Source organism: Nasonia vitripennis, chromosome 2, assembly GCF_009193385.2.
Source record: "Nasonia vitripennis strain AsymCx chromosome 2, Nvit_psr_1.1, whole genome shotgun sequence".
In the NCBI taxonomy this organism is placed as follows: Eukaryota; Metazoa; Arthropoda; class Insecta; order Hymenoptera; family Pteromalidae; genus Nasonia; species Nasonia vitripennis.
Window position 1 is genome coordinate 20,420,227 of NC_045758.1, and position 26,066 is coordinate 20,446,292.

The 26,066-nt window shown below is 32.6% G+C and overlaps 2 protein-coding genes across 2 annotated transcripts in view; one reads left to right on the top strand and one right to left on the bottom strand.

Moving 5' to 3' along the window:
* Positions 1–22,269, top strand: part of LOC103317176 (N(6)-adenine-specific DNA methyltransferase METTL4) — a 52,232-nt gene extending 29,963 nt beyond the window's left edge. Inside the window, exon 7 of the mRNA XM_031923418.1 lies at positions 21,751–22,269. Coding sequence (XP_031779278.1) covers positions 21,751–21,809 — 59 coding nt within the window. The 3' untranslated portion in view covers positions 21,810–22,269. The remainder of the gene's footprint in view (positions 1–21,750) is intronic.
* A 2,174-nt stretch (positions 22,270–24,443) lies between these two features.
* On the bottom strand, positions 24,444–25,266 carry LOC116416161. Its single transcript, XM_032596369.1, has 3 exons — positions 25,043–25,266; positions 24,644–24,891; positions 24,444–24,552 (listed from the first exon to the last, which is right to left on the bottom strand). The coding sequence occupies exons 1-3, from the start codon at positions 25,165–25,167 to the stop codon at positions 24,548–24,550; spliced, it is 378 nt and encodes a 125-aa protein (XP_032452260.1). The 5' UTR covers positions 25,168–25,266; the 3' UTR covers positions 24,444–24,547.
* Positions 25,267–26,066: the final 800 nt, after the last annotated feature.

The window sequence follows — 26,066 nt, forward strand, 5'->3', positions numbered from 1 at the left end:
AGCCTCTCCTGTTCATGAATACTATTTTGTATTTCTTCAATTAGATTTATTTGTGCTTCCATTATACGACCGTTCCTGCTGAGCTTGCTGAAGGTGTCTGGTGACTGCTGCGTTGCTGTTGTGTTGCACTTGTTTTATTTCCTGTATTCTTCTCTGGCTTCCTTTGGTAAAGTAGTTTGTTAGTTTGTTGACGGTGTATTTGTTTTAGTGCACTTGCTTCATCTCATGTCGGTAATATAGGTGCAATCGGGTAATCAATAGAGTTGATATATTTTTTGATCTTTTTTTTTGAGTATACTAAACTTAAATTCTATGAATAAACGCAGTGAGGTTATTAATTTCAACACATAAATATGTATATTTTTTTTATAAGTGTTTTGTTAATGAGACAACATGAATATATTGCACCTTATACATCAACTATTCAAATCGCCATCTTCTTGGAATTCACTTCAGAATTCGCAATAGCAGCTTTATTATCAATTATTCGTGTAATGTGAGTAGAGTATTAGATTCCTCATATTCAGTTACCCCGAAATAAAAAAAAGCATCAAAAAAGGTGCAGTAGTCGCCGAGGAAAGCGAGTGAAAAGATGCGATGCTGCGCGCCTGTATACTAGGCCAGGCTGTAGGGATTTAAAACTGTCTTATTGTGACATAATTTGTTGCAGCAAACCGATTGTGCGATCATGTAAAAGATGATAAGCAGATGAAAAGGTATATGTTTCTCACTCGCATTTTCGTTTCTTATTGTTAGTTATTAACAATTTATTGCAAAAAAAAACGCGATTTTGGTCTTTTTTTGTTTATAACTTTAAAACTTGAGGCGCTATCAGAATGCGCCAACGAGATGATTTGTAGAGAATAGAAATATCTACAAAATGAGAGGTTGAACGGCTCAATCGGATAATTAGGTCCTGAGATAATTAGGAAAATTAGGCGTTTTTTCGAAAATTCATAGCTCCGTCATTTTTTGAGCTGGAGCGCTAAAATTTTGGGAAAAAGTAGGGATTATAATGTACTTTATATGTGCAAAAGTTGGGTGCTGACGGATTATTAGTTTGCTCAAAATCGCGATTCAAAGTTTGCGGTGCGTTTTTTTCCGGCAGGTCTGTATGCTGTACCGTAAGTCCGATTGAAATTTCAAAAAAAGGCTCGAAAAGTTGATAACGTGCACTACAAAACGTAGATTTCAGTTTTTCGATCAAGTGCCTGGAAGCATGCGAAAAAACGTCGCAAAGTTCGCGAAAATCAGCTGAGTGCGCGCTCGCAGTCGAGTGGTGGGGGACGGAGCAGCGCCGGAGGAGAGGCATATATATAGTAATAGGGGCGCGCGGCGCGCACGTTATCTATCTTTGCATTAACATTTCTCAGCATCTACTACAGCTATTTGTATGATTTTTTTTATTTTGGGGTAATGGTACCAGAGGATCTCGTTGGGGCATTCTGATAGCGCCTCAAGTTTTCAAGTTATAAGTATGAAAGACCAAAATAGCGTTTTTTGCAATAAATTGTTAATAACTTACAATAAGGAACGGAAATGCGAGTGAAAAACATATACCTTGTCATCTGCTTATCATCCCTTACATGATCGCACAATCAGTTTGCTGCAACAAATTATGTCATGTAAAAATGCTCTACAGCTTGGCCTATATCTACATAGGCGCACTTCCCCTCATTCCCCCACTCCTCGTACGCTCGCGCGCGCTCAGCCGCTTTTGCCGATTTTCAACTGCACGTTTCGACCATTTCAATGCATTTCAACAAAAACTTGAAATATAAATCTTTTAGTATTTAACTTATTCTTTTGAATGCTGGTATTAGAATAAAAATCTGACCATTCGTAGAGCAAGAAGGTTCCCGACAAAAAAATGCATTAAAAAATTGAAATTGCAATTGCGCAAAAACTATTGGTCCGACAGTGCCTGCTTTTTGTACAGTTAAAGTTGATATAACTATCTACTTCTGTGCCAAATTTCAGCTCTTAATCTTCATAAATTACAATGTTATGAATTTTCAAGAATTTTCGGTTCTAATCAACCGATCGGATTGTTCGACGTCTCATTCTCTTCGTAATTTAATACTCTACAACTTTTCCATTTACACAATTTATATTGATTGAATAGTTTTCGTTTTATAAGCAAAAAGCTAAAAAAAACGCGTTATTTTTCACTAAATTATTAATAACAAATTTTCCAAAAGTTAAAAATTTTTTAAAACCATTAAAAATTATATTCCCGTATAATACTTACAAGGAAAGGTACCCAACCCGAACTCACCGATTTTGATGATTTTCATATATGTTGTAGAACATAAAAAAATAAGAGACACGTATTTTTTTTTATCGGCTAATTTTCACTTTTAAGGGGTAAAAACCTCCCCTAAAGTTAACCCCCAAAAAGCGTTTTTTTTAAATATCTCGGCTTAAAATTAATATTTTTCAATGAAACAAATTGGAGGTTATTTCTTACAAAAAGAGCAAGTATTTCATGGTGATTTGAAGAGTAAGGGTAGCATCCCCTATTTTTTAGGGGTTGAAAACATATATTTTTTGGCATAATTTTATAATAAAAATGTTTAAACCGACTAAAAAAAATTGGAAAAAATGTTTAAACATCCTTAATAACAAAATTTAGTTGACGTCTTTCGGTGTTTTCATAAATATTATCCCTAAGGGGGTAAACCACCCCTAACACAAAATAACTGTAAATATGTAATTCAATACATAATATTTCGTAGAAAGTTTGTATATAGAGGTTTTCGAGGTCGCTGATTACAAAACTGTTATCAGATTTTGAAAATTCAAAATGGCGGATCCAATATGGCGGACGGAAATATCGAAAAAAAATTTTATATAATAAAAAAGTTTTAAACGACTAAAAAATTTGGAAAAAATTTGTAAACATCTATAATAAACAAATTAAGTTTTTCGGTTTTTTCATAGATACTTCCCCTTAGGGGGGTAAACCACCCCTAACACAAAATAACTATAAGTATACTTCAATCCATAATATTTTGTAGAAGGTTTGTATATAGAGGTTTTCGAGGTCGCTGATTACAAATCTATCAGATTTTGAAAATTCAAAATGGCGGATCCAATATGGTGGACGGATATATCGAAAAAAAATTTTAACTTTCAAAAAAACTTGTTTACAAATGTGTGATCTTTGTAGCCTGTACATGTGAACTAAAGAGCCTTAAACCCTAAACCCCTAAAGAACAAATAGGCTAAATGGTTGTGCATTTTAACCAAACGACTCCAAACCCCTAACCTCCAGACAAGCCGAAGGCCTATGCTTTACCGTAGATTTTGTATGTAACAAATAACGTCTCGTTTTATGTTTCAATCAAAGATTATTTATTTTTCTGCTTTTATAAATTAGCATAATTTCAAAAGTAATTTCATAAATTATAAAGTATTTCATAAATTGCATAATTATATAATTTTATAAATTCAAAAAGTCCACACTTTTTTGCAAATGAAAAAACATAGGTTAATAAAATTAGTTTATCAAACTCTTTTGCGTTTTGTAATAAAATTTAATGTTGTCAAACTTGGGAGTTTTTCATTGTTACAATTATTTCGTAAGCCAAACGTTTTTTAGATGAATTCTCGAAGTAATGATTATTGTATCTATAGTAAAATATTTACAGTCTGGAATTCCATAATAATACTATTTGATACGATTTAATGAATTTATCAAAAAATCTAAATTTAATAATAAATATTATTCTGATTATTATTATTATTTTTCATTATCATTGCTATTATCAGTATTACTGTTATTATTGCTATTGCAATTATGCTTATTCTTCTTATTATTATTATTATTATTATATTACTATGATAATTTTTGTTATTGGTAAAAATACATAAAAGAATATTAATACTCGAACTTCATTTGCAATTAAAGAACACGTTGTTATTGAAAGGGAATTTTATATGCATTCATTAGTTTAATGAATGTTATCGTACATTCAATGATAATTCCACAGATAAATGTCTTTCACTCATAAAAGTTGTTGACAATATGTGCGAATCAGTATGTTCTTTTTTTAGATTGTTTTCATCGAGTGTTTACCTCAGCTGCCTGTGTTATTTTTTAGGCAGTGAGTGAGTTTTGTGGGTATTCTAGTTCGATGCCGGAAAGTACGAATAGTACGTCTTTTTGTTTGTCAGTGGTATCATACAGTTGTAGAAAATTTTCTTTAGTGATTTTATATAGATTTACATTATTCAATTTCAAAGTGAATAAAAGTTGAATAAAACCAAAAATAGAGTTTTCCGAACATCACAAAGTGGAACGAGAATTCTTCTCCAATGCATAAATTAATGATTTGATTCAATTTACATTCACTCGTTTTATTCTGGTAGAAATGTAGCAGTCGTGCCTTACATGCAAAAACACAGCTTGTATAAATTTTACCGCTTGTTTTCATTTTAGATTGAAAAATGAAAATTAATCCGTTAAACGTTCTAAACTTATTATTAGCATACTTTCAAGCGTTAAACATACCAGATAGTGTCACGAATTATCACGAAACAGAGTTGGCCGAAAAAATAAAAGAAATTTTAATAGATGCAACACATGATTTCAACGATGTAGAAATGATTACTGATGACTCTTTGGATTTTCAAGAAGAGTATAAAGACCATAATGTGGAAATAATTGAAGATGAAGTGCAACATCATTTTCCTGATCCGGATATAGCACCAACAAATCAATGTACAGCAGATAATGAAGAACTAGATTTTGAATACAAAAAAAGAGCTGTAGAATTTTGGAGAAGTAGCAAAACGAAGCAAAATTTAAGTCTCAAAACAGTGCAAAACAGATTCAAAAAAGTATCATCTATTAGTCAGCTACGTCGTTGGGCTCATTCAATTAATAAAGGTGGCACGTATAGAGAAAAAGTAGCACAAATTTGTCAGTATACCCTGGATAATTTTCAAGCAGCTCTCGACAGTGGTTCAATTATCCATGATGAAGATATAATTCGATGGGCCTTACAAGCTAAAAAAGAAATTGGTTTTGATGATATTAGATTCAAAGCTTCTAAACATTGGTTACTCAAATTTAAGCAAGCACACCGAATAGTTTCTAGGAAAATAAATAAGTTCATAACAAGAAAAACACTAGAAAGTAGTGCAGAACTTACGGCTAAAGCTGAAGCATTTATCGATGACGTTAAATCGTGTATACCAAGGATTGGACTCGAAAATTTGTATAATACAGATCAGAGCGGATTTCAGCTAGAAATGCATTCTGGAAGAACATTAGCAGTAGAAGGAGAAAAGCAAGTGCAATGTCTGGTATAGTCAATTTCAGCAACAACGCATAGTTATACTATACAGCCACTAATATCAGCTACTGGACAACTGTTGTCACCGCAATTTCTTGTTTTAAAGGAACCAAGTGGCAAGTTTGGCCCTATTGTAGAACAAAACATATTTAGACCAGAAAACGTGTACGTGGAAGCATCCAAATCTGGAAAATTAACAACAAGTAAGGGAACTAATAACAATTTTTACATTGTAATATCGTTGATCAGTTAATTAGTAAGTCGTTTAATTGCAGATCACTTCAAAATCTGGTTGGAAAAAATATTTTATCCCTATGTAGGCCATCACTCAATACTATTACTTGATTCTTGGAGTGGTCATTGTGACAAAGTTATAGAAGAAACAATGCCACAAAATAAAATTATTAACATAAAAAAATTCCAACTGGAACCACAGGAAAAATACAACCACTTGATGTCTATGGATTCCGTATTTGGAAAAACTTTGTCCGAACATTTTCTGATAATGTAATGTTAATGGATCATGATATGAATTTTCACGTGAGAAATAATATAATTAAACTTCAATCATTGGTTCACAACCAACTGTCTTCACCGAGATATATAGATTTGTTTAAATATTCCTGGTATAAAAGCGGTTACGTCAATGAAAAACCAGATAAATTTGATAATCCTATAGATTTCAGTTTTGGAAAGTTTTGTGCAACACATTGTGAAATAGAAGGGTGCACAAACATTGCAATTGTACGATGTGGTTGGTGCAAAAAAGCATTGTGCTTTAAACACTTTTATGAGGACTACCATTATTGTAAAAACATCGTAAAATAATATATTTTATGCTCAATACAAAAAATGCACTATGGCAAAAGATAAAAGATTGTAGATTATTATTATACTCTAATATTATAAACAAAAATACATTATAAGTTGAATTTACAATAAAGGAATTTCAATAACATTCTGATAACAATTTCTACGGAAATTATAAAACTGCTTCACACACAGAATTTTCTTGTTTACAAATTTAGAAATTTGAGGTGGTTTGGTTAAAAACCACAACCATTTAGCCTATTTGTTCTTTAGGGGTTTAGGGTTTAAGGCTCTTTAGTTCACATGTACAGGCTACAAAGATCACACATTTGTAAACAAGTTTTTATGAAAGTTAAAATTTTTTTTCGACATTTTCGTCCACCACATTGGTTCAGCTATTTTGAATTTTCAAAATCTGATAACAGTTTTGTAATCAGCGACCTCGAAAACCTCTATATACAAATTTTCTACGAAATATTATGTATTGAATTACATATTTACAGTTATTTTGTGTTAGGGGTGGTTTACCCCCTTAGGGGTAATATTTATGAAAACACCGAAAGACGTCAACTAAATTTTGTTATTAAGGATGTTTAAACATTTTTTCCAATTTTTTTTAGTCGGTTTAAACATTTTTATTATAAAATTATGCCAAAAAATATATGTTTTCAACCCCTAAAAAATAGGGGATGCTACTCTTACTCTTCAAATCACCATGAAATACTTGCTCTTTTTGTAAGAAATAACCTCCAATTTGTTTCATTGAAAAATATTAATTTTAAGCCGAGATATTTAAAAAAAACGCTTTTTGGGGGTTAACTTTAGGGGAGGTTTTTACCCCTTAAAAGTGAAAATTAGCCGATAAAAAAAAATACGTGTCTCTTATTTTTTTATGTTCTACAACATATATGAAAATCATCAAAATCGGTGAGTTCGGGTTGGGTACCTTTCCTTGTTAGTAATTACAAGGCGTACTGATGGTATCCTGATAATTGTGACTAAGTTATAGTAGTAACTTTTTTTATAAAAATAGTAATCATAGTTAGACTCGCCTTCGGCTCGTGCTATTTCGCCTCAACTCGTACTGTGAACTACAAATTAAATAATTCTATTGGGAATAATGTGGAGATAAGAAAAATATCTGCATGCATGAATCGCTTTCATGCATTATTTGTCAGAGAAATCATATGTTTCAGTAGGTGCTTATGCAATAGATTTTCACGCAATACTGGGTTCAAACTTCGACCAGAGAATTTTTTTCAATTCAACAATTATTTATCATAAATTGTTAATTTTTTTAACATTGATCCCTTACGGAAAAACCTTGCAGAATTTTCTAAAGGAAATTCCTGTGAATTGTCTTGTAAGAAATCCCGCATATATTTCATGTTTTTTTTGCAGGATTTCCTACATTAATCTGTAAACATTTTTTGCCAAAAAAAAACCTTGCAGTACATATCATAGAAAATTCATGCAGGATATCCTGTAAGAATTCTATTTATGATATTTTGATGAAATGAATACTGCAGACAACATAATAGACATATTATGGCCTGTTTTTGGTGTTCTCATCCACATAGTACTCCTATCGACGGCCATAATATACAGGGTGGGCCATTTTAATCAAACCAGTCTAATAACTCCTAAATTAAGCCATGAACAGAAAAATTGTTCAGATGAAAGTTGTCCAGGATCAAGGGGGACATCTTTTTGTGCAATTAGTTTTGACCTTGAACTCAAATTTCAAAGTCATTTGAAGGTCAATTTTTTTTTTAAAATAGGAACCCCTATTTTTAATAGCAGATTCGGAAAGAACAGGAAATTTTACGTCCGAAACAGTATTTCAAAATTTTTTTCATGACCTTCACAAGGTCATTTCAAGGTCAAATGTTAAGAAATACTGTAATTGCTATTTAATCGCATTTTCTGATAGAATAATCGTAGTTAATGTACTTTTATGATGAATATTCAAACCCAATGTGACAATGACCATGAAAATATTTACCTTGAAAACAAAATAATTCCCTAATTTCAGCGCTACCCAGGAACAACGACGTATGGGACGTATTAGGATTATGTTCCCTTTGGGGTGCCTTTTAACGTGAGTCCCCTTGCCTCTCACTGGGGTGCTTGTTTACTGTGAGTCCCCTTGCTCTCATTGGATGCTTGTTTAACATTCGTTAACAAATTTTTAGTGGTCAAAAGTAAATTTTGAAGTAAACATGATAATTTTAAATATCTGAGTTCTTAATGGGAATGGGAAAATGGAACGTTGAAAATCAATGTTGTCAATTCATTCACAGTCGAAGCAGAGTCAAGTAAAAGTTTAACGTTTCAAAAGCGTAAAAAATGGTTAAACAATAAAGGTAGGATGTTAAAAAATACATTATTTAAGATGAAATATTAAACAGCATTTTACTTTTGTAATATTAAAAAGAAATTTTAATAATTGTATTTGCCAAAGTGCATCACTTCCAGTTTAGATGTTTTTTTTTTTAAGTTGAATTTCTTTAATCTAACATGAATTGTAACGATTGTTCTCACGCTGTCTTCAATTTAAATCACAATGTCTTAACGTAAGAAAATAAGAAGTTACAAATTTGATTTAAAAATTATACATTTTGAAAATTCCTCCTTTTTTTGTTGTCACTTTCTTATTTTGGTTTAGTTTCAATTTCAATAAAGAGTGAATGTAAATAAAATAGTTTTTCTTATTATAAACAAAATTTTCAACATGGGCGATTATCAATCCAATGAAATTGTTGATATGATAATGATCTTAGGCGAAACCCAAAACAATGCCAGAGCCGCGGTGCGACTCTACGCTGAACGCTTTCCTCTAAGAAGGTGTCCTACTCACGACACATTACTCAGATTACGTCGAAGAGCTCGTGATGGACATCTTCGTCGTCAACGCAGACACAACGAATACAACGAAAATGATCCTAATGTTATAGCCGCCTTAGCAGCTGTTCATCTCAATCTACAAATTAGTAGTCGACAAATTGAAAGAGAAATCGGTATACCACGAAGAACAGCATTGAGAATTCTCAATAATCTCCACTATCACGATTACCACATAAGATTAGTTCATGAGCTGAGGCCACGCCATTTTCTAATGCGTATTAACTTTTGCCAGTGGGCTTTAGGAGTTTTACAAAATGATCCAGATTTTTTCAGATTTGTTATGTTTTCTGACGAGGCTATATTTCGCAGTGATGGTCAATTAAATAGGCACAGTAGTCACTACTGGTCACCTGTAAATCCCCACTGGTACAGGGCTATTGACCATCAAAACCGATGGAGTTTAATGGTGTGGTGTGGGATCATTAATGGTTACCTGATTGGGCCATATTTTTTCGGTCAAAATGTTAACCAGAATAGCTATTTGGCATTGCTCAGAGATCGACTGCCAGAGCTTTTAGAGGATGTTGATTTTCGGACATTTCGGACGTAAAATTTCCTGTTCTTTCCGAATCTGCTATCAAAAATAGGGGTTCCAATTTAAAAAAAATTTGACCTTCAAATGACCTTGAAATTTGAGTTCAAGGTCAAAACTAATTGCACAAAAAGATGTCCCCCTTGATCCTGGACAACTTTCATCTGAACAATTTTTCTGTTCATGGCTTAATTTAGGAGTTATTAGACTGGTTTGATTAAAATGGGCCACCATGTATGTCAATAGTATCATTTTATAAAATTTATTATCATTATTATATCAAAGTAGAAAAGTACAGGGTTGTTCTGAAAAACACGTTCATACAGAAAATGGTGCATAAAATACCGCAAAATACATGCATGATTTCCTACAGAATTATCTTTAGAATATATTATATAGGGTTTTTATGTAACATATAAGTGCATTGAGAGAAAAGAATCCTTGGCACAAAGAAGAATTCTTGACTGTTAAGAAAATTGGATTAAAATATGGAGAAATCCAAGCGTCTTAACAGTTAGGTTTTCCGATTTTTTAATTTCTGTAACTTTCTTTCCATCGACGTAAAATCACTAGCACTTTATAATTACTTGTTTTCACTTCTTATTATCATTTAGTATCGCTCTAAGACTATTCGATGTTGAAAGATTCTTTGTTTTTGCACAATATATTCGAATGATAGCACGATAGGTATCATACGACTATAATCTTAGACATAACCCCGCTTTTTTGTGTGCATGAAACTATCACAAAAGTATTGGCCGTTGTTAAACCTACGATAGATGGTTTACTCGAGGTTATCTGTCGTAAAAATACTCCAAAATCGTCATAAATGCAAGCAAATGTCGTAAAACAAATTTATAATCCGTAAAGTGAAGAAAAATTATCGCTAACAAGTTCAATAACAGCAAATTCTCCGGCCGTAAAAAGAAAACTGTCGTAAATCTGTCGCAGAGTCGTCTGCAACAGCGTGTAAACAAGGAGATGGGCAACGATATAGCATCTTTCATGTCGGTCGCCGACGCCGCTAGGAGCAGATACACAAGGAACAGGGAATTGAACCGATTTCAATTTATAGTCGTAAAAAAAAAACATATCTTTTGATTGTAAAGTAGAAAACTTTTTAATAAAAAACTGCTTCATTAATTCAATAAATATACTAAATCCTTGTTCATCGTTTATACAGTAAGAATCTTTTCTTGAATACTCAATGTAAAATAAATAACACATTTGTCAGTAATTATCTGCAATAAATTAATATACAAAGTAACCTTTATATATATATATATATATATATATATATATATATATATATATATATATATATAAAACATTCTAAATACCAATTTACCTCATAATAATGAAGGTTTGTCATGCCAGTATAAAAATTAGTAAACTTTTCAATATCACCTATAAAATACAATCGTTTCCCAGTAGAATCTTCCTCTCTAGCAATACACATGATTTGTCTTTTATGAGCCAGCTGGGAATATTTATCCAACATAAATGTTTGAGTAAAACTTCATAAGTGTAATCAATTTTACATTTTAATCAAAAACCAGGTGGGGGGATGGAATAAAACTCGTCAGCGAATGAATAAGCAGAAAAAAGCTTTATTGAAATGTCCGTAAAAAATTAAATACAAACTGAACTAGTTATGAATAATTACGAATAATTGCAATGTTACAAAACATTTTGAAGATTTTAAACAAAAATTAATTATCAATTGAGCATTATCAATACTTTCTCAAAATAGAAATTCCATTTCAAAAAATACATATAAAAAATTCTTATCGATAAAACATTAGTAGTAGGGGCTGCGCGGCTACTGGGCCACCAAATACCGACGCTTGGTAACTCATGTTAGTAGGTCCCTGTTTTACCGACAGAGCATTGCATATCGACCGTGCTGCCAGCGGTGGCGCCCCCCATAAATGGTAATTTACTTTATCGACCTGGGATGCTATGGATAATTTGGAATAGGATTTGTAGGATTAAAGGTTAAGATTTATAAATAAATACATCAAAATATTAATTTTTATTTTACTTTATTCAAAAAAAAGATAGGTACATAAAACATTATTTGTGAAGACGTACGTCTACAGCTGCCTGTTTGAGTGACTCGTTTTGTTTTGAGCAGTCGATAACTATGAGTGGAGCATTTGTAATGAATTCTTCTTTGCTTAAAAGGGGATATATTACAATTCTATCAGAATAATACGCATTCTGAAAATTAGCATACATATCGTAAAGCATGGCAAACTGATTGTTTAAAATATCAAGATTCAGATTTCCATACGGATAGCTCTGAGAGGTGAGGAAAAGTTTGACATTACTAATATTACAATGATCAAAATGACTAGCATTTTGTCTTCGTACACCTTTCCTCTCTGTTTGAAAACCGAGAATGATAAAACATGGTTTTTCCAGCTGATTCGATGTTTTTACAGTCCATACATGTTGCGTGGTTGTTGGAAGTACTGGATACTCATACAACTCCCATGAACGAAAACTCATCGAAATCGGTATATCTTTTTGAATATAGTTAAATAGTTGCATTTTTCGTCGGTCTGACAGCATGAGGTAGGTAAGCCACTCTATACGATTGATCTCGATTTTGAATTCTTCATATGTCGGTCACCCGTCCACCATTAAAGCCTCTTGCAAAACAGCATTCAAATCATTTCTCGATCTTGTGAGAATAAGTTCATGCTTAACGTTTACAACGATTTTGCGATAATCTTCAGCGAAACCAAAAATCATTGATAGAGGAACTGTCACATCAAAGTTTCCATTATTATCAGCTATATTTCCCACGTCAGTAATAGGTGTCCAGCCAGAATTTTCAAGATACTTTAGTTGACTAGGTGAGAAAGATTTGTAACCTTTCATCAGGGTTGTAGCAGCAACGTTCTTATATCGATCAATCTCTATGGCATTCATCTCATATCGAATTTCTTCAAATAGATGACTAATAGCATTGTTCACAAAAAGGATGTGTTGTACTGCTTCCACAAATATGTAGAGAACTTTTTGATGGTAGAACACACAAATCTTGATGTTGTATAGCTATCCGAATTTCATCACTATTATTGAATGCAAGTGAGGTATTCGCAAGTTAAGGCAAAAGTGGCACACCTTGCGGATATATTCGGAAGCTCTGAAAGTTATACCAAAACAAGTGATCATAACCTCGCAATGATACACACTGATACAGTCATTCTGCTTCGAAATACAGTTCATATTTAACAAAAAAATAATATTTTATAAAATGTCGAAAGTGTGGACAAAAAGACAATGTTGTGTGAAAAATTGTACTATTGCTGCTGGATCCGGCGTGCCCATGCATCGTTTTCCAAAAGAGGAAGAAATTCTACTAAAGTGTATACAAAAATCAGGCGTTAGTGTTATTTCGGAGCAAACGCTTATTTGTGGTTTACATTTCATACCGATAGTAGAAGAATTAAACAGTGTAGAAAATAGTGGACGACTGTTTGTTGATCAAGAGGTTCAAACAGAATCTAATGAAGCTTGTGGCGGTGAGTGTGTCAAAGATCAAAATGTTCAAACTGTAAGAAAATTTCAGTATCTTATGGGATTATTGAAAAATGATGATCACTTGCGTGCATTTACTTGTGTAAATTTTAAAGTTTTAACTTCTTTGGTGAAGTGTGCAGATTTATTGCAAAAAAAATCAGATGTTCAGAAAAGTGTAATCTCCACAGAAGAAAAAATTGTGTTAACTCTTTGTAAATTGAAACTGTGTCTTTCTTTTCAGTGCTTAGGAATTTTATTTGGTGTGTCACATGTTACAGCTCGTACTTACTTTATTGACACAGTTGATTTGTTAGCCAGTATTTTAGAAGAGGCAATTCATTTTCCTGATTCTGAAGAAATAAAGGAAAATTTACCTACATGTTTCAAGAAATTTTCAGATACACGCATTGTATTGGATTGCACAGAGGTACCAGTTGAAAACTCTTCCTGTTTGCAGTGTCGTATCAAGATGTACTCGCACTACAAGGGAAGACAAACCTTGAAATTTCTAATTGGTGTAACACTATCAGGATTAATATCTTTTTGTAGTAAAGCCTACGGAAGAAAAGCACCAGACAAAGCAATTTTCATGCAAAGTGGATTGTTACAAAAATTGACTCCCGGTAAAGATGCCATCATGACAGATAAAGGGTTTTTAATAGAAAATGAGTGTAAAGAGAAGATGATACACCTGTACAGGCCACCATTTGCTCACCCAAATGAACAGATGAGTACTGATGACTCTTTGAAAACAAGCTGCTGCCAGGGTACACGTCGAAAGAATAATGGAAAGACTAAAGAACTTCTCTTTTCTGCAAACACCAATACCATGGAAGATGACGAAATACATTGATAGAATTATGGTGATAATTTGTGGCTTAGTAAATTTAAGTGCACCTATATTTGACAATGTTCGTTTTGATAATACGTGAATTGTTATAGTACTATAAAAGTGTAAGTTTTATACGATAATTTAACTGGACTGCTAGTAATTACTTTTGTATTTAGATTGAAATGCATTTTAACAATATCCTAAGAAATACAACCATAAAAAATTATTTAACGTCATTTATTTTTCTTCATTTCTCTTTAGCATGTCTAATTATTATTATAACCACATGCCAACATTTGACCAGATTTAATACTGTTGATCACATAAAAAATAACAACATTACACTAATTAATCTATTTTTTTAGAATTCTCTCTAGTATTATTTTGTATTAACCACGGTAAAATAAAAGTAAAATATGATTCTGACAGTGTTTTGATAAAACTACTTAAAAAAATATCATCTCGTTCAACTGCAATTATTTCACAGGTATCGTTAACATAATTATAAATAACAAAGTGACACATATTCAAATTATACAAGCACATACCTAACTGGATTTGACCATAGTAAGGATGATGTTTTTTTAAAGTATGTTTATTTTCATTTGTAATTATGTAACGTAATGATTTCACTAGTTCTTCAGTATTCAAATTATGTTCATTATTAGGACATTTAAACTCTAGTAAAATATGTTTATCCTGATCTTTTATTTTAGTAATTCCATCAGAAGTGTAGCCGAACCAAGGTGAAGTTGGTAAAACCATCAAGCCAAGTTCAACAACTTTCTGCGCTGTCATCTTTTCGTAGGCTTCTTTAGCTTTGCTTTCGCTCTCTTTGCCTCGAAGGGTATTAGCATTACCTTTGAATTTAGGTTTTAATAAACTATTCACCTTGACGTCCCACTCCTGCTGAGTGTGGTTATTTTTCATATAGGTGTATATTTGATAGCTGATGGAACCAGTTATGCGTTTGCTTCGCTCCAAGTGCCAAGTATCATTGTTTTGTTTTAAGGTAGAAAACATTATATCTTTTGCTTTTACTTTATTTACTACAACTTGTGTATTGTAAAAAATGGCCTCTTCTTTAGAATTGATTTTTAATTTAAAATCTGTTAAATGTGAATTTCAAATAGAATACTGTAAAACTTGATTCATAATATTTTCAATTTCGTCTTGATTTTTAATTGCGTACAAAGCATTCAAATCATAAATTGGTCGCACATTATTATTTCCAGCTTCTTTATTTTTACATAAATTTTTCAAAACTCTTTCAGGCAGCTTTGAAGTTTGCTTTTTTTGAAGTATTGAAGATCTATACATTTTGGTGTGCTGACCAAGCTCGCTTTCATCATTACTACAAAGAATTCTAAATATCTGTTGTTTTAACTCAAGACTTTTTGTATCATGTTTTGATGGAAATTGTTCGCCATGACAAAATTGATAAAAGGGCTCAGCTACGTAAGCACTGTTGACTTTTTCTTTGATCTGACCCCACTGTTGGCGTAAATCAGTACATCCTAATTTTTCTACAGAATCTTTTGTGTTCCTAATAATAAATTGTAAATCAATATTCATTATACATGTATTAATCTTCAAAAATGTTGTATATACATATATACATATGGTACCTATTCAAAATCAACAATACTCCTACAATGTGTTTACATTTACCACTGTTTCCAACTTTGCAAGTGCAGTGAGCTATTATTTTCTTTTTTTTTTTTTTTTTTTTTTGTTAACTTCACTTATTTCTATATTAATTTCATGAGGGTACGCTGACAGTGAAGAAGTTTGCAAGCATAATGCAAAATATTTGTCAGTTTGTGGATTTTGTTTAACTCCACTATGTCCACATAATAATACATGATTAGCATTAACAATTCTGCTTCCTTCTTCAAAAGGTCTCGTACCCCCATCAATATAAGATATTAGTTCAAAAATGTCTACTATTGAAGCCATTACGCTACATCATATTTTGTTCTTAACTTCTATTTCTTTAAACTAGTATTATCATGTTCAAACCTGCCTCCAAAGATCACGTGACATGGTATAACTTTCAGAGCCGATGACAGCACCCTCTTGCGGCGCCTTAATTTGCGAATAGGGTTGATTTGCATGAACCTCATAATGCGAGACAGATTCATCAAAGATGACAGGGGATTGTACGTTAAGAACTGATTCCATTTTTCTGAGGCGCACAGCAACAACAGATAAACGTACAAGTTATTTTTTCAGTATTTTTCTCGCTTGAGGTCCCGTTCTTCCTCCACCACGCACTTTAAGACCGAGACTTTGTAGAAACTGACTGTTCTGACGTGTTAATCGTTTGATCACTCGTTGCTGACTGACTGTATGACGACATACTGAGCTATTAATATAGCTTTTGTCAGCATTAAAAACAATACCCATTTCAATGGCTTTTTAAATGTAGACGAATTGTAATAATTTCACCTCGGAGATTAATCAAATCACCATCTTGATCTACTATGCGTAGTTGTAGGTGATCGATCACTTTCACAGATATTGGCAAGTAAATTATTTGTTTAGGCACCTCGATTATCTTGTAGCATGGCGGAACTGCTGGGAAAAATCCATGTATTGTATGAACTTTCTGCTGATTTATGTATGCTCCTGTCGTAATGTTACATTCAACTCGTAAAGCGTTCACTTTGAGAATAGCTACTGGTAAATCTGAGTTGTGACTTATATATCCAAGGCTTCAAAAGTCTTGGAGTGAATCCTAGTAGACGACCAATCGAGTCAGTCGGTCGGAAATCTATTTCATGACTACACATAATAACACTTCGTAACGTATTATTATTTGGTTTGATACTAACTTTTATACCTCGAGTATCGAGGATACCTTGTAGAGTTCGATCAATATCCTCAATCTCATAACTGCCAGTAGGTAGTTCAATTATTTCTTGACCAACATAAAATTTATTACAGTTTTTATCGACGTTCGGTATAGAATTAAAAGTTAGCAGCTCAACAAGTCTAAGACTGTATTGCTTATCCGAATCCAGTTCTATTGGAGGAAAATAGTGCGTCTCAAGGATTGAGGAGGTGCCGGAAAGGCTGAGAGTCATTGATTCAACAACCATCTTGAGTAGACTAATTCAAATCATTCATGTAGATTTCTTTTTATATAGACAAAAATTATCTTTACGATTGAGCTGATTGCTGAGAAATTTCAGACAGAGATGACCACAGATGAAAGTTGAAAATTCCTGATACCTCTGATAATTGTACTTAACTTGAGATACTTTCCAGTAATTCATAAGATCTCGCGGTGGTTGTAAATCACAGAAACTATCAAAGTATGTAACCTCATTACCAATTTTTCGATAAGCTACCCAATGCGTGCCAGGTCCACTTGAATCATCCAGATTAATGACTGCCGATTCTCTGGCTCGACAACCGTTTGAAGGCAGAGCATTTCTCATAAAAACTCCTCGAAAATTTGGTATATTCATTAGGTTTACATATTTGAGCAGATCGTAGTCGGTAAGTGCACGTTTAGGTAATCTTATTTCATCGAAGTTTTTTTTTTTCTTCCTTTACACTTTTTGTTCTTCTTCAGAAAGATGCCGAAACCTTTACGATGAGGTTTTAGAAACAGTCCTTTATCGAGTGTCAACATTTCGTGCTGACTTTATCATAGAGCGAGAATCGTTGCCAGGAATGATAGGTTTTCCCATTGACTTGATCAAAATTTTTCAGTGTAATCTTTTTCTTTGAAATCGTTTTCTTAAGTTTATTAGATCTACGCCTGCCACCTCCTCTTAGTCCTCCTCTTCCAACACCCAAACCAAGCTTTGATTTTAACTTCATGGTATTTGCTATAGCGAAAGCTGTCGCTTTTTCTTTCAAACCAGCGTCTCTAGATTTCACTCTCTGCCACGCCTTCTCTGCTAAAATCTGATCAGCTGCGTTTCTTTCTTGAATGTTATCAGGATTTTTTGAGTAGGCAATATCGTGTTCCTTACAAGCAGCGTCTAGAGAATTTATTCCTGAATCACCACGAGCTAAACGTTTAGCAAGTTTGGTACCTGGACCACAGTACTGACAACCAGGCACATGAAGTTCGATGGGTAATTTGTTAATCAATGTATTCACTAAACCTGTACCTTTTTTCTGATGCATGATGCTAGCTCTTAACAAGCTCATGCGAGACTGACTGAGGGTACTATAAATGCTCATATTTATAATATATCGAGTCAGTCGTGATATGCAATTTTAGGAAGCATGATGGATCTTAAGAAGCAGGCAGCAAAGTTGCCAGTGGTTAATTTCGATCTTTTGACCCAGCAGCAGCAAAAAAAAAAAACAACACAATCGTCATGGAAAATTGCTACCTAACAGTATAAGAGCAGTCTTTTGTGGTCCATCTAATTGTGGTAAAATTAACGCACTCTTATCTCTAGTCATTCATCCTAATGGTTTGAGATTTGAAAATATTTACGTATACTCGAAATCTTTGAATCAGCCTAAATATTAATTTTTGGAACAACTTGTTGAGCCTCTAGAAGGAATTAAATACTTATCGTTCGGTGAACACGATCTCGTCGTATCACCTGATGAAGCTCAACCCAACTCAATTTTTATCTTTGATGATATTGCCTGTGAGAAGCAGGATAATGTCAAAGCTTTTTACTGCATGGGCAGGCATAAAAGCGTGGATTGCTTTTACTTGTGTCAGTCGTATGCGCAAGTACCGAAACATTTAGTGCGTGACAACGTCAACTTGTTGGTAATTTTTCGACAAGATGATATGAACTTAAAACATGTTTATAACGATCATGTTAATACAGATATGACATATCAACGCTACAAAGATATTTGTTCAATGTGTTGGAATAATATCAATCATAGTTTTCTCGTTATAGACAAAGACCGTGATATCAATGATGGTTGCTACAGAATCTTGGCTTTGATCAGTTTGTAATAAATATACAGATACTGAATAAATTTAGCATTTGATTGTGAGACTCTAAACTATCAAGATGTCTGATTTTGATCAACAAACTGTAGTTCTATGTGAAGTTGAGAAAGCTTGTAGAGCTTTGAAAAGAAAGTACAATTTGGTAAAGTAACATAAATTGGAGGTGGAAAAAAATTTGGAGGACTCGTTCAAACCGCTTGTGAAACCACTGGAAAAGCTAATCGATGTAAGTGAGCATATTAAACAAGAAAAAAGTTTATCGCCAGTGGTAGTTAAAAAAGAAAAACGAAAGAAGAGAAGATTAAAATTAGTGCGTATTGAAAATAATAAAAAAGACTATGATGTTGATGATGATGATGATGATGATGATGATGATGATGATAATGACGATGATCCTGGAGAATCAGCTTTTGAGTCAGCTGTGGGCGATTCAGATATTTCAGATCACGAAGAAACTGTTATTCAAAATAACGCTGCAAGTGTTTCAGATGTTTCGGATGATGAAAAAACAGTTATGAGCGCTAATGTCGATGAAAACATTCGATTGTTGCTTAAGGGACAAACACGAGCCTTAGATACAGTATATGGAGTGCGAAAAATGCATGATAATAAACTCATGATTGGAAATGCTCCTATAAGTTTTGACAAAGATAAAATTATCATTGGCAATAAAGTGTATGAAAAAGATCTCGGTCTTGTGGAATTGTTGTTTAAGAAATATCCTTTAATCACTGACAATGATAAGAAGAATTATGCTAAGATTTTAAAAGACACAAATGCACACAAAAAATACTATAAATCGAAGGAAGATATTCGTGAAAATGCAAGTAAGAAATATATTGATTTTGTGAGTAAAATTCTCAAGGTTGGTATAAGTGGTAAGGGGCTTATGTCATATAAGATCGCTCATAAAAATATCCATACTGAATACCATTATTGGGATGATCCAAATGAACTTAGTCTGTAAAAAAGTTGATTGAACAAAGAGCTGATAAATTTGAAAAAGATTTACAGGAAGTGGAGAGTCTAGTAAATGATAAAATTATAAATACTGAGACAGAATTTTCTAGAATAAATAAAACGCTTAGAGATTTGCAAGAGAAATTACAAATCTTGGATTCTGGAATAAATAAACCTGTAAATCATAATGAAAGCAGGACTAGTGGAGGAACTTCATAAACCTGCTCGACGTAATCATCCACGTCGTTCTTTTCTCAGCAAAAATATCGATGAAACTTGGCAAGTAGATCTTGTTGAAATAATTCCATATGCCAAGCAAAATAAAGGGTTTAAGTACCTGCTCACAGTTATTGATGTATTCTCAAAGTATGCTTGGACTGTGCCAGTGAAACAAAAAACTGGAAAATGTGTAACTCAAGCTATGAAATCAATACTATTGCAAAAAAGAGTACCCAAGAATTTGCAAACAGATCGTGGAAAATAATTTTACAATAAAGATTTTGACAAACTAATGAAAATTCTTCTATACTCTACCTACAGTAATCTTAAGGCATCAATTTGTGAACGTTTTATTCGCACTTTAAAAAGCATGATGTGGAAGTTATTTAGTCTGCGTGGTAGCTACAAATGGTTGGATATCTTACAAAATTTAACATTGCAGTATAATAATAGTCGACATCGGACAATAGGAATGAAGCCTGCAGAAGTAGACAAAAGCAAAGTTAATCGTATTCTTAATCGAATTAGTAGGAAAAAGTCAAACAGCCTAATTTTGTTTAAACGAGCTAAATTTAAAATTGGAGATAAAGTACGTGTAAGCCGAATCAAGGAGGTTTTCGATAAGGGCTATACACCCAATTGGTCAACTGATGTCTTTACAATAACGCGAGTTTCACCTACGAAGCCCTATACTTATCATCTAAAAGATTATCAAGACAAACCAATAGCTGGAGGATTCTACGAGGAAGAACTTCTCAAGACTAAATATCCAGATGTCTATTTGATTGAGAAAGTTTTAAGAAAAAGTGGTGATAGAGTTTATGTAAAATGGTTAAGTTTTGACGATACTCACAACAGTTGGATTAATAAAAATGATATGTAAAAAAGAAAACATTAATAAATTATAATTGATGTAAAATTTTCACATCGAGCTTCATGATGCGCAAATTTTCATTTATACACGGAAAGTAGTCCGCAGGCTCCGTGATGCTGTCGACAGCGTCGAGAGCGCTGTATTCCGCAGACCCCTCCCCACTTCCCCGCATGGCGCGGCAGCCTGTGCGCAGCGTCCCCTCTCCTTCACTGCATCGTGCCGGACCCTGCGCCGCACGTGTTTTCCCGTGTGACGTTCGGAAAGTCGGTGCGTCGAGTGTTCGAACGGGAGGAAAACTTTGTGTTTTTCTCTCTTTATTTTGATTAAATGATTATGGGATAATTATTGGATGATGAATGATAGGTAGAAAATAGTTTTTAGTTCAAATACTTTTTATTAAAAAACATGCCTGGTTGCAATAAACAAGGCATTTTCTTTTTCGAATAACAAATACGGCGTTTTGATGGACAATTCTTCATACGTGATGTTATTTTCTAATATGCCATCAATATAGCTAACGCTGTATGCAAAATAATGTGTATTAAAACCAATAGTACTTAAAAGTACGTAATGAAATATAATTTCATTATCAACAACAAAAATTTTGTTGATTTTACCAAATTTTGGCATATCATCGGTAGACTCAAATAATAGTGTCTTTACAATAATCAAAACCATTTATCGATGCACTTTTTATAGCGTACTTATCATTTGATGACGGAAATATGTAATGTACTGAATCATCTGCTACTTTGGAACCGTAACTAATATACTTTTCTTCATATTTTGTATATTGTAAATTCATCATTGCTAACAAATATCTTTTGCTTACAGATTTTAAAATTTGTTGGTTGGAAGAAGATTTAGATAAAATTAATTTAATTATTCGATGATATGACTCGAATCGCATGGATGAGTATTTAGAAATAGGTCTATTTTTTAAAATCTATTTACAGTAATGAAGTAGCAGATGAAACTTTGGTTTTAAATTTCCAAACAGTTGAATATACCTATCACTAAATTCAGTTATGACAGTTTCAAGTTGTAAAATATGCGAATATTTTAAAACTGGAGAAGTTACTAAATGAATGATTGATCTTAATTGTTTATATAATGTCCAGTATTTGTTATCAGGATTTATAATACCTCCGACAATAAGGCCAAAATAACGCGAGAAAAATAAACACTCAGCTGCAGACATTTTTAACCTTCTATTATTTTTTAAATAATCTAAATTTATAGCAGGTGGTATATTGGAGGATTCAAAACCAAAATTCATGCTACGCAGCTTATAGTTAATATAGTCTAATTTTAATACTTTATCTTCAACAATAAATTGTAATAGAATCTCCGCCATTACGTAATTACTTACTCCTTCATACACATCATGCATTACACCAACACTCGAATTTTCTATAACATTAAAATCTTTGATGCCATTAAAAATGCAATCTTCCTTAATACCATTTTCAGACAGACATATTTTTTAAATCTTTTTTGTACTTATCTACGGTTCTCAATAAAGTTTCATCTTCACTAATCAAATTATGTACAAGGTTACCATTAGCGTAGCATATTCGGCACCAGCATTACGTAAAAACGATGTAGTGAATCCAAAGATACTATTATTTCCAAGATTATCATCGAGTATTAGGGTAGTTATAAAATATATTTTAAGGGTTGTTTTTTTATTCTTGCTTTTAATAACTATATCAATGCCATTTTCTCTTAAGTCATTAAGTTCATCAATAAACATCTTAAAAATAACAGCGTTACCATACTGCCGAGTTTGGAAGAAAAGTTAGGAGGAAAGCAAGATATGGTTACATATACTGCTCCGACTTCATTATTCGTTGCATGCGATCCTAAACAATTCCCTGTCTCGACATCATCAAAATATCCAAATAACGGAAGTGCAATACCTGAGTTTTTATCAAAATTTTATAATTGTTGACCTTGTACATAATTTGTTAATGCAGTCTTGTCATTTTTTAGTAGATTCATATATTCGATCATTGCATCGAACAATCCATCGATCTCAAGTAAGGGCTTGAGCGATGTTTTTAACGGTATATGAATCATTATGACATTTTTGTCTTGTAAAAGAACTTTTTTTTCATTGACTCTTGATATTTCCTTTGTTGCAATAGAATGAGCTTCTGGCTCTTTGTATAAACCGATCTTCGTGTAATACCGTAATCTTTTATCCTCAGAGCTAAAGTCTGAAAATGAATTGCGCCATTTATGGAAGGTTTTTTTAATTTCGGCAGCAGCTTCATCGCTAATAGCATTAGATAAATATGCAGATAAAGTTTTATACAAAAACGGATTATAAATATTCTCCACAAAATTTTGCATTATATCTATCACAAATTGTATATTTGTCCTTGATAGATTCAAATTGCCATACAATTGACATGTTATTTTTAAAACGTCGTTTTGAAGATCCATTTTATAATGACTATATCGCACACAGAACAATTATAAACTACTACAAAATATTTTGCACATCCAATTGTAAAAACTAATACAAAATATCTTACAACTACGCCACTTTAGAAACGCTTTCTAATTCAACAATTAACTCGTTTATCACTCGTGATGCAACTGTTCGCCTTTCTTTGATCATTTCAAAAACATGCGTTTGAAAGAAGGCCCACAAATGAGCGGTAATAACTGGGTAATCTATTTTTAATACTATAAAAAATTTGAAAAGAAAATCTATTGCATCGATACAGTTGTTAAAATGATAGCGTATATCATTAATTACTACATGGCAGCATTGTAAGGAAGACAAAGGACCACAAAATACGGCGAACGGTAAGTCTTTGAAGTAACTATCTGTAAATTTCGCACGATGCTGTGTAATCAATCATCAATCATCATCAAAATTTTCGTGATCCTGAACAGAATATTAAAAATTAAATAAAATTACGCAAAATGACGAGAAAAATTATAAGTTTTACCTGAATATGTTGGATATAAAATTTACTTGCGTCTCCTAACGTTAAAAATGCTAAACTATTTTTATGTCCTAAAATATAGTTATTTTACAAAAAATTGGTAGATATTTCTATATTTAGGTATAAATATTATAAGAAATTCTTACCTTTGTCCTGCAAAATTTCATTAGCTTTCAATACTGAATGCAAATCATTATAATCGGGACTAACGGCCGGATCTGCGATTGAAGTCCTTTTATCCTGTAACTTCGCGCAATTACTTTTTGCAACTGCAATGATTTGTTCTGCTAATATTGGCCACTTATGACTTAATCGATTTGACAACCATATTTCATCGGTGTTAGATACGTATTGTGCATTAAAATGATCTCGAAAGTCTAAACAGATCTATAATAATAATTTTGTATTACATTTATTATTACTCTACTTTATATTTCTGACTCATATAAATTTTTGTTGCATTGAATAAATGAATCTACCAGTTTTGGAGCGAGTTGCGTTCGTAAAATTCCATAATTATTTATGATGCCTAAACCACTTTGATTCGTAAAAGTAGTTCTGAACCTGTGCGATTTACTTTTTATCCAAACTGTCTCGATTTCTTTTTGTTCTCCGATCTCTAAAACATCCTTCGTTTTCTCTAATACGGATAAATCAAGTTCTAGTGGCTATTCTGAAATATAAAATAGTGTCATCGAAGATATACATTATACAATATTGTACACTATACAATATTCTGCAAAATAGTCTTTCTTATTTATTACCTTGAATACTAGTATTATCTTGTCTCAGAACATTGACCACTTTTACGACATTGCTTTTTCGCAAGAAATCTCTTAATCGCTCATTAGAATTGTGGAACAAACCAGTTGCATTCTTTCTTTCAATAATTTTTTTTCCATTAACTGTCCTCTGCGACGAGTATGCGGGTTCGTGGTACAGTTCTCTTTTTTCACTTTTGAAAAGCTCTACAACTGAATTGGCCAGTTCTATATATTTGTCATTGTTTATACTGAAAAAATGTAGAATTTGAATAAAATTTTCAACACGATTCTAAATTTATTTTAAATAAACACATTTAAACTACTAGTATAAGACTAACTAGAAATACAGAATAACCATTATCTTTTAAAACTTCATATTTTATCTGAAAACTGGCTTACGTAAGAGGGAAATTCGAGTTCAATGATTGCGATAATTCATACTCAATTATAGTGTCGCAAATACTTTTCCTAAAAAATGTTAGGTTTTGATCCTCAGAGTATCTCAACAACGCTAATCTGCCCATAAAATTATTTTCTGCACTCAACAATTTAAATAACGTTTTATTTTTTTGAACTAAAATGTTAAAAAATATCAATCAAATTTCAAAATACAAACTTTCAATACTATAAAGAATAGACAAAATGGAACTAAATATTTACTTTGTGTGTAGAACTTCTCATACTCTTTATTCATAAGTTTTTTTAGAGCAAGTTCATCTACTTGATTAATTTTTTGGTATTAGGACCAGCAGGTACATAATTTTCTTGACTAGGTTCAAAACTTGCATTCGTATTGACATGCACATTACTAGCACCATGCACATTACTATCACCAGAGGTTCCATTTAGTAGAGCATTTGAGATATTTTGTAAAGGTAACCTCTCTTCTTCCCCTGAACTTAACTCGGGAAATTGTTTAAACATGCTATGCATCGTTACAAACTTTTTTTTCAGCTGGCATGCTGCTGGTATGATTTGATCGATTTCGTCTTGATTTAGACACATAAACTTTTGTTTGTCTACTCCAGCGACTATATTAAAACGTTTAATATTTACAATCATGCCAAGATTCCAAAAAAAGAAAAATCAAAACTTTTATCTATTCTACACTCAAAAATCTTTATACACCGCGAACAAAATTTCTGACTTTGAGGTTAATTTCCCTACTTATATTAATTCATGCAGTAAATATCACTTACCAACAAAGAGATAAAGAAGATCTTGAAGATTCCACTTCAGTAAGATTTGTTCCACAAAGCTGATGTCCATCGTAACTTGTACAAAGCAAAAAGAAAAACAAAGAAGATCCGCCCGATCGGACTCTTGACACACCGACTTTCCGAACGTCGCACGGGAAAACACGTGCGGCGCATGCATCAAGTGTATGGTTGGTTCTTCCTTGAATCGTACACGCTTCTCTTTG